At 48.9% G+C, this 9,419-nt stretch overlaps 1 protein-coding gene across 1 annotated transcript; it reads right to left on the minus strand.

Annotated features, from left to right (window-relative positions):
• Positions 1-4,246: 4,246 nt before the first annotated feature.
• On the minus strand, positions 4,247-5,534 carry LOC140223203 (uncharacterized). Its single transcript, XM_072294746.1, has 2 exons — positions 4,422-5,534; positions 4,247-4,272 (listed from the first exon to the last, which is right to left on the minus strand). Exons 1-2 carry the CDS (start codon positions 5,524-5,526, stop codon positions 4,247-4,249), a joined length of 1,131 nt encoding a protein of 376 aa, XP_072150847.1. The 5' UTR covers positions 5,527-5,534.
• Between the last annotated feature and the right edge of the window lie 3,885 nt (positions 5,535-9,419).

Here is a 9,419-nt window from a genome sequence, read left to right on the forward strand (position 1 = left end):
CTGGGGCTACCGGTTTGTCGGGCGGGCGAGGCGGAAAGCCTACCGTGGGGGTTGGGTGAGCGGGCGGAGGCGCGGGATGTCAGGGGCATCTCAGCTTTCTCGGTGAACGGGCGGAACAGGGTTGGCGGAACAGAGCCGTGGCAGGCGGAAGGCGACTTGCGCTCGGCCGGCGATTGGCTAGCCCTGCGCTCGCTCCGTCCTGTCGCGGGCGCGGGTTGGGCGCTGTGGCTCTCGTCCTGTCGCTGTCGCGCTGGTGATAGGGTGCCGGCGAGCTGCTGGTGGCCGGCGGCCACGCGGCGCGCGGCGCGCGAGCGAACATGCTCGGGCGCGCGGGCGTCAAGGCTCCCTTCGGGCTGCAAGCCAGACCAGCTTTGGAGCGATCCTTCTTCGAATCTCTCAACACAACTCCCGAAACTCCCTTAAACAAACTTGTTCAACTCTGATCGTTCTTCAAACTTTGTTTAAGGTGTCGGTTTAGATTGTGAAAGGATTCAAAGATATTTCACGCCAAAGTTAGCCAAAAATCTGGAATTCCAGACTTAGGATTTTCAAGGCACCGGGGTGAGTTGACTGGTTTACCTCACTTTGACCGGGATTTTGAACAAGCTCGGGTCCGATTTGGATCTGGGTTAGTGTAACAAAGTTGGAACACTCTTGAGGTACTACAACTTCTATTAAGGCTCTGACTCGAGTTTAGATAGGAAAATGGAAGATGAAAGCTTGCAAAGATGGAGGAAACTCGAATTCCAGGACTTAAGAGATTTTCAGGGTCCTTTAGGGAAAACCGACTTTTGTTGCTGTTTTTGACTCCCTTCCACTCCGAATTAGTAAAGGTGCCTTTAACAAAAGTTGTTGAAATTAAAAAGTTTTACAACTCTTATTTGAGCAGAAACTTAAGTTTGTATAAAGAATTTCAAGCTTTAAATTTGAACTCCAAAAAGAGCTTCTTAGGTTTATAAAGGTCATTTCACTTCTTAACTTAGGGATTTCTCACTGGTTTAGAGTTAAAGCACTTAATTTAGGTAGAGTTGTTACAGCCTACCCCCCTTAAAGGAATCTCATCCCGAGATTCAAGTGCAGAAAGAACTAGTGTGGCTGGTGCAACGTACCTCCTTGACCGAAAACAAAACCGCGGAAGTTAGCGTTGAGATATTCTTCCGTCTCCCATGTCGCTTCGTCATCCGTATGGTGACTCCATTGAATTTTGTACATCTTGACCATTTGCCGACGAGTATGTCTTTCCTTCCGGTCGAGGATCTTAACTGGATACTCCTTATATGATAAATCGGGTTCAATCTCCAATTCTTCCAGGGTAATGATCTCAGTTTGAATCCTAACGCACTTCTTGAGTTGCGAGACATGGAAAACATCGTGTATCGCTGCAATCTTCTCTGGAAGTTTTACTCGGTACGCTACGGGTCCACATGTCTCTACGATCTCATAGGGACCAATATAGCGCGGAGCTAACTTTCCCTTCACTCCAAAACGTTGTACGCCTTTGGTCGGTGACACCCGTAGGTATACAAAATCTCCAACCTTAAATTGGATGGGTCTTCTTCTTTGATCGGCATAGCTCTTCCGTCGAGATTGGGCAGCCTTGAGATTTTCGTGGATAACTCTCACTTTTTCTTCGGCCTCTATGACCAGGTCAGGTCCATACACCGTTCTCTCTCCGGGTTGTGACCAGCTCAGAGGGGTTCGGCATCTACGTCCATACAAGGCCTCGAAAGGTGCCATTTTCAGGCTAGCTTGGTAACTGTTGTTGTAGGAGAATTCCGCTAATGGCAAACACTTATCCCAGTTCTTGTCATAATGAATAGCACAGGCGCGCAACATATCTTCCAAAATCTGATTAACCCTTTTAGTTTGCCCATCGGTCTGAGGGTGATATGTGGAGCTGCGGATCAATTTCGTGCCAAGTGAAAACTGCAACTGCTCCCAAAAGCGTGCTACAAACTGACTACCTCGATCAGAGATGATCGTTTTAGGTACACCATGCAAGGAAACAATCCGATCAAGGTACAGTTCTGCATATTTCTGTATGGTGTAGGTGGTGTGTACTGGAAGGAAATGTGCCGTTTTGGTTAGTTGGTCTATTATAACCCATATGGAGTCATGTTTGCGGGAGGTATTGGGTAATCCGACTATAAAGTCCATGCTTATGTCTTCCCATTTCCATGAGGGAATAGGCAGTGGCTGCAAGGGGCCAGCTACCCTCAAGTGGCTTGCCTTAACTCGCTGACAGGTATCGCACTCTGAAACATATCGAGCAATGTCGGGTTTCATCCCATTCCACTAGAAATTTTGTCGGAGGTCGTGATACATCTTGGTACTTCCGGGGTGAATCGAGAACTTGGACAGGTGTACTTCGTCCAGAATTTGTTTCTTAAGCTCGGGATCATTTGGAACTACAAGTCGAGTTTCATAAAATACCACTCCTTTCCAATCCCGTCGGAAACGTTTATATCCTTCGTCCTCGTGTGCAAGTTTCGCTTTGATAAGGTTTATCTCTTGGTCCTCTAGCTGTGCTAGAATTATTTGGTCAAACAGGGTGGGCTCTAGAGAAATATGACTTAAGGTGCCATGTGGAACAATTTCCAAGTTGAGTTTAGCCATTTCGTGACACAGGGTCTCGGCATAATTAACCGCCGATAAGCAGTTACAATGGACCTTGCGGCTGAGTGCATCTGCAAATACGTTGGCCTTTCCTGGGTGATAATGCACTTCTAGGTCATAATCCTTGATTAATTCTAACCATCTCCGTTGACGCATGTTGAGGTCTGCTTGAGTGAATATATACTTAAGACTCTTGTGGTCTGTATAGATGTTGCATCGGGTTCCCATGAGATAATGCCTCCACATTTTCAGAGCATGAACGACTGCCGCTAACTCAAGATCATGAGTAGGGTAGTTCAACTCATGTGGCCGTAACGCTCGCGAGGCATAGGCAATGACTCGGGTGTCTTGCATAAGAACACAACCAAGTCCAGTGCCCGAGGCATCGCAATACACATCAAATGGCCTAGTGGTGTCGGGCTGAGCTAAAACTGGCGCAGAAGTCAATAATTGCCTCAGGGTGTGGAAAGCTTCTTCACATTTGTCACTCCACACAAACTTACTCCCTTTCTTCAGCAGTTCCGTCATTGGCTTAGCTATTTTTGAGAAGTCAGGGATGAAGCGACGGTAGTAACCGGCTAAACCAAGAAAACTTCGAATCGTATGAACTAAAGTGGGCGGCTTCCAGTCCATTACTTCTTGCACCTTGCTTGGGTCTACTGCTATACCGTCTCTGGATATAGTGTGTCCCAAGAATTTAACACTGTCCAGCCAAAAGTCACACTTAGAGAACTTGGCATAGAGTTGGTGGTCTCTTAAGCGTTGGAGTACAGTATGTAGGTGCCCTGCATGTTCTTGTTCATTCTTCGAGTACACCAAGATGTCGTCAATGAATACCATGACGAATTTGTCGAGTTCGGGCATAAACACCGAATTCATGAGGTACATGAAATAAGCCGGTGCATTAGTAAGCCCAAACGACATGACTAAGTACTTGTAGAGTCCATATCATGTAGAGAAGGCAGTCTTTGGAATGTCACATGGGCGGATCTTGATTTGATGGTAGCCAGAATGGAGGTCAATTTTGGAAAACACTCTAGCTCCAGCTAATTGGTCGAACAGAACATCAATGCGGGGTAGGGGGTACTTGTTCTTTATCGTCACCGCATTGAGAGGTCGGTAGTCCACACACATTCGGAGACTATCGTCCTTTTTCACAAACAAGGCGGGGCAACCCCAAGGTGATGTACTTGGGCGAATAAAACCCTTTTCCAATAAATCATGCAACAGAGTTTTCATTTCTGCCAGTTCGGCTGGTGGCATCCGATATGGTCTCTTTGAGATTGGGGCGGTACCTGGTTGCAACTCAATGGCAAACTCGATGTCTCTCTCAGGCGGCATACCCGGCAAATCGTCTAGAAACACATCCGGGTACTCGCACACTACTGGGATATCTTCCAAACGGGCTTCGGACACGGGATAGGCACAAGAAGTTTGGCACTCTCGGGGAGGTAAGTGTATGGTGGAGCTACCATACTTGGGTGAATTTATATGGATTTCCCTAGCAGGGATATCTAGGGTCACTCGGTGTCGGGTCATCCAATCCATACCCAAGATAACATCTATTCCTTCTATCCCAAGGGCAAGCAGGTCTTCCTTAAGAAGGGTTCTCCCTAACTAGATAAAAACTTTACGGCTCACTTGGTGTGAAGCTACCTTTCCACCCGAGGTAGAGATTATGTAGGTACCTTTGGTGTGACAGAAATCTAACTCACACTTAGCACTGATTCTAGTCCCAATGAAACTATGGGATGCTCCTGAATCAAACAGAATAAGGACGGGTTGATCACAGATAGAAAAGGTACCCGTCATCATTGGTGCGCCCTCTGGAAGTTCAGCAAGGGTGGTGAAGTTCAGCCTGCCTTGTCGGACCTGCACCTTTGGCTTCTTCCCCTTGTTGCTCGATGTATTGTTCTGACCGGGTCGTTGATTCTGGTTGCGGGGGCAGTCCGTGGCGAAGTGACCTGAGTTCCTGCAAGTGAAACAGCGGTTTCCAGTGACCGGGCGCAGTGGCATCAGGAGAGCAGGGCGGGGCCCTTGCGGCTGGAAACCGGGGAAACGAGGTGCTTCCTGCGGTGGAGGTCGAGCAACCCATCTCCCAGGCTGTGCAGGCCTGCGAGGCGCTGGTGGGGGAATCATTCTGTACTTCTGGGCAGGCGGGCTAGGTGCCGGCATTGGGGCTTTTCTCTTCATATCGGCCTTGAGAGCCTTCATGCAATCTTCCTGGGAAATTGCCAAGTTCACTAGTTCATTGTAGGAACCCACTTTGATGGGGTTCAGCCTTTCCTTGAGCTCCAAACTCAAGCCTCTGCAGAAGCGGTCCTGCTTCTTTTCATCGGAGTCCGCATGATAGCCTGCATAGCAACACAGGTCGTTGAAAGCCTGCGCATAGTGCAGGACATCATGGCCTCCCTGGGTGAGAGCCAGGAACTCATTGAGCTTGCGCTCCAGAAGTCCCTCCGGGATGTGATGGCTCCTGAACGCCGTCTTGAATTCCTCCCAGCCGACGACGTGATCGGCCGGCTGCATGGCGTGGTAGTGTTCCCACCACAGGAGAGCAGAACCACGCAACTGTTGCACGGTGAACCGAACCTTGTTCTCATCCGGGCAATATGCAGTGAGCAGGGAGAACTTAGACTCGATAGCGCGAATCCAGGCATCAGCGTCAAGTGGGTCCTCCGTCTTGTGAAACAGAGGAGGCTGGGTCCCCAGAAAATCCTCATAGCGAGCAACATGTGGCTGATGATGGGCCCTTCCTCCTTGGGGCTGCTGCTGCTGCTGCCCCTGAGCGATGTGCCTCAACAGCTCGGTTTGGGCTGCCAAGATCGACTCGAGGGTGGTCGGAGGCGGAGGTGGGGGAGGCACCTGGCTGCCATTGGGAACAGAGCCGGAGCGTGTGCGATGTGCCATCTGCAAGATTCACCTTTCCATTAGTTCCATAACATCAGAAGTATTCCAAATAATGTGGGAAATGTATGTGTTAATTCCACAAATGCAACTTTTGCAACACAACACATATCCTTATAAGGAGGTGCACATATCTTAGCTAGCAACTAGCCCGTGTCTGCAGCGTCATTTTATCCTTGTTACCGATCGGAAAGGTATTTGGATCCATGTTTTGTTGGGTCCACTAGATCTGGTGTCTCCCTGGTTGGTCTGCACACACCCTTGGGCGAGCCAAACCTTATCCTCAGGGTCCCACTAATTTCCGACCTCTGGTGTCGGGGTCGGCTGATACGGAGCTTCCAACCTGGGGTCGGACGAAACGGAGACCTTCACCCTGGGGTGGGGCGAGGCGGAGACCTGCCGCGAGGGGTCGGGCGGGACGGAGACCGTCCGCGAGGGGTCGGGCGCGTCTGACCTCACGACTCAGGGTCGGCCAGCTTTGGTCAGGCCCACAGGAGGCGGGTGTGTGGTCACAGCACTAAAACCCACACAACTTGGCATCCACGGCGTGTCGCAAGGGTCAGAAGTAGAGTCAAGAGTGAAAGAAAAACAGGAACTGCTTTCACCAAGATCATTTCACTGCTGGTCTTAACATACAGGAGGAGTACTCAACTCAAGGCTAACCTATTACATCACTGGCCAAAAATATAGGTCGCTGAGGAGTACAAACAAAAACCAAATAGAACTGCTCAACCTAGTTTGTCATAACTAGAAGTCGTCGAGGTTGCCCACGGAGGCAAAGCTGAGGACCGGTGAGTGAGCATCACCAACTGGAGGCTGCGGTGACGCATTCTCATAGTCCATGCTCGAAAAGCCTTCGATCTCCTCAGGCTCCTCCTCCTGGGCCATCTGCTCATCTAGCTGCACCTCTAGGGCATGGATGGCATTTAGCTCATCATGATGCTCCTGCAAGTGCTCATTGGCGTTCGCCAGCTCCATGTTCACATCATAGAACTGGTCAGCCAAGATCTCCATATCGTGCTCCATGTCCACAATCTCTTCCTCTAAACGAGTAATCTTGTCCTGCATCTCAGCAATCTGAACATCCTTCTGTACCAGCTCGAGCAACTGGTCCACCATGCCACTCTGCACGGTAGACAAAGCAACCTGGTTGGCCACTGCCATCCCAATCACCGTAGCCATCGCTCGGCTCTGCAGCTCAACCATCCTGTAGAACACGTTCAGGCAACGAGCTGAAACAAAAATTGTGCGCTGAGGATCCATAAGCCCGAGCAAGTCCATATGCTCCATATGATCCAACCAGTCCAGGTCCCTCATGTCCCGGGCAGGGAACAACCCAATCGGGTCTAGCACGATCTCAAGAGGGTGTGCCCGGCAGAACTGGGTCAAGGTCTGCAAGGTTGCGAACTCCCAGGCGTCGTGGAGTGTGTGTCCCTCAGCCACTACCTCCAACAGGGGCCACTGTGGCTGATCCGGAGGTGGGGGTATCCGCACGTGTACGCGGCTCCGCGGAATCCCGTGGTCCTGGTATGCACGGCCCGCATAAACCGGCGGCGACTGGTACCCGAAAGAGCGCAGAGTGTCCCACAACACAGCTGGAAAACCCTCTTGGTGAAGGCACCGTGATTAGGTGGTGCCCTCCGTGCCGACTGCAACGTGCACGGGCTGCGCCATCTGTAACCAAAGGTCACGTGAGAAACGGGGTTAACACATGGAAATCAAACAGATTTCTGGCAGTTAGAGAAAAGCTCATAACTCAGCAAGTATTCCTCCAAAATTTCTCAAATTTTACCAGCATGTTCTTTAGATAGTGTGTAACAAGTTTGGTGTTCAAAGGTAGGGCTAGAACAGAACCTAACAAGGTGATAATCTCAGATTCCCATTAAGTGTACCTGCTGGAACGCTTCAGACCGAGTCAAGATAAACTGAACACAACTTCCAAACCAGAGACTTAACAAAGCTGAAACTCTACCAGTAAGTCCTTCACTAAGTTCTGAAAAACTTTGCTTAAAAGACTCCTCACTGAAAAGGTCCTTAAGGTGGTCGAAACAGCAGAAACTCTGCTGGTGTGCACTTTGGGCTAATAGCCAACAGGGGGTCACCAATCTGATCACAACTCTCAACCCAAATGGTAGTACCTTGCGGCAGTTTTACTTGGGAGTTTTAACACAACTTTCTTATACAAAGTTTCTGGAGTTATCATGGTGGAAAAAGGACAGCTACACAATCCTTAACGCGGTGCATTACTTTTTACGACGTGCTCGAGTTTGGTTTTATTTCTGAATGCATGCACGTCCTAGTCGTCCTCTCAACCAAAAATAATTGCCAAAAATCTTTGGACTTACGTGGTTAGTGCCGGTGGACGGGCAACAATACGGCTCTCACTATAATAACTAGTCGAGTTACTAGACATCGTTTCGAACGCAACGTTTGTTAGTGTACTTGCAGAAAAACACAACACAGCTTGAACCTTCCGTGCCAGTACTCACGAAAGCGTCCACAATCATTGCCGTTCACTATAGAAACGGCACCCATGCGTTTAACGCTGCATGGACAGCGCAACAACCGTGGAAATAGGTTCCTTTGAATAGAATCCTATAACCTTTCACATTCTCGTGATGCGGAATCATGCACACGTGTAACAAACGTGGGCGAACAACCGTGACGATAGGCTCGTTGGAATCGAACCATACCATCCTTCGCATGTATTAACATATGAAACCTGCGCTCGTATAATAGACGTGGGCGAAACGACCGTGATGATAGGCTTGTTGGAATCGAATTCCCATCACCCTTCGCATACTCGCGATGCGGAATCATGCACACGTATTATAGACGTGTCAAAAAGTGCTGGAAGTTAGAAGATAACCAATAACTATTAGCCACCTTAAAAACAACCCCAAAATCCTCTAGGGCTCCTCGAACTAAACTCATCCTTAGCGAACTTATGAACTTCTCGATTTAACTTCTTGCAAATTTTAGTTAGAAAAAGAGTTTTAAGGTTTGTTGTTCTCCGTACTGTGCTTCGAGCTCTGATGCCAGCTGTGGCGGAACCGCCCAAATTAACCTGACTAAAATGCATTGAAGTCGCCTGACATGCGATTATGCACTTTAAGCAAGTCAACTTGGTCGACCGTCGGATTTCCTCCGATAAACCACGTAACAGGATCGACAAGCATCGCTCACGCGAAGGTGAGTAGCACAGAGATTACAACATTCCATCATGACAACAATTTATTACATCAGAGTTTTTGGAAATTCAAACCGGAATTTTGCATGGTTCAAGGTCAAATTAAAACTAGCGGAAGCTAAACGTCGGTACAAGACATCATGACGGAGCCGATCATGACATCAAAAATTCCTTCCTTCGCCGTCCGAGGAAGGATCCCACTCGACGGTCCAGCCTGGAGGAAACTGGGTCGGCCAAGTGGTACCAACACCCAAGCTACTGACATTACCTAAAAAAGATTAGCCACAACAAGGCTGAGCAACTAGTACTCAGCAAGACTGACCCGTCGGAAAGGCACGACCGAGACCTAGACATGCAAGGCTTTCTGGCTCTGGGGTTTTCTTGCCAAAAGCGTCTAAAGTCAGTCCTTACTTTCAACATTTTAGCTCATGTTCTATGTTCTTTATCCATTCTAGATTAGCAACTTATACTAAACAAACATGGTTTCCAAGCAATTACTTAACAAGCATCAGATTAAAATCATCATCACGTTCCATCTTTACTCAGTGCAGAATAGCGATCAAGTAGTCCCAATCTGTGAGAGGCAGACGAATCGATTCGAATTTATTAACCATGCATGGCAAATCTAATCTCACGACATCCGCGCACCACGACGGGTCGCTTCATTTGTCAGCCGTCCCCATCGATCCCTTAGGCACGTGTCAGG

This window comes from Setaria viridis, chromosome 6, assembly GCF_005286985.2.
Source record: "Setaria viridis chromosome 6, Setaria_viridis_v4.0, whole genome shotgun sequence".
NCBI classification, from domain to species: domain Eukaryota; kingdom Viridiplantae; phylum Streptophyta; class Magnoliopsida; order Poales; family Poaceae; genus Setaria; species Setaria viridis.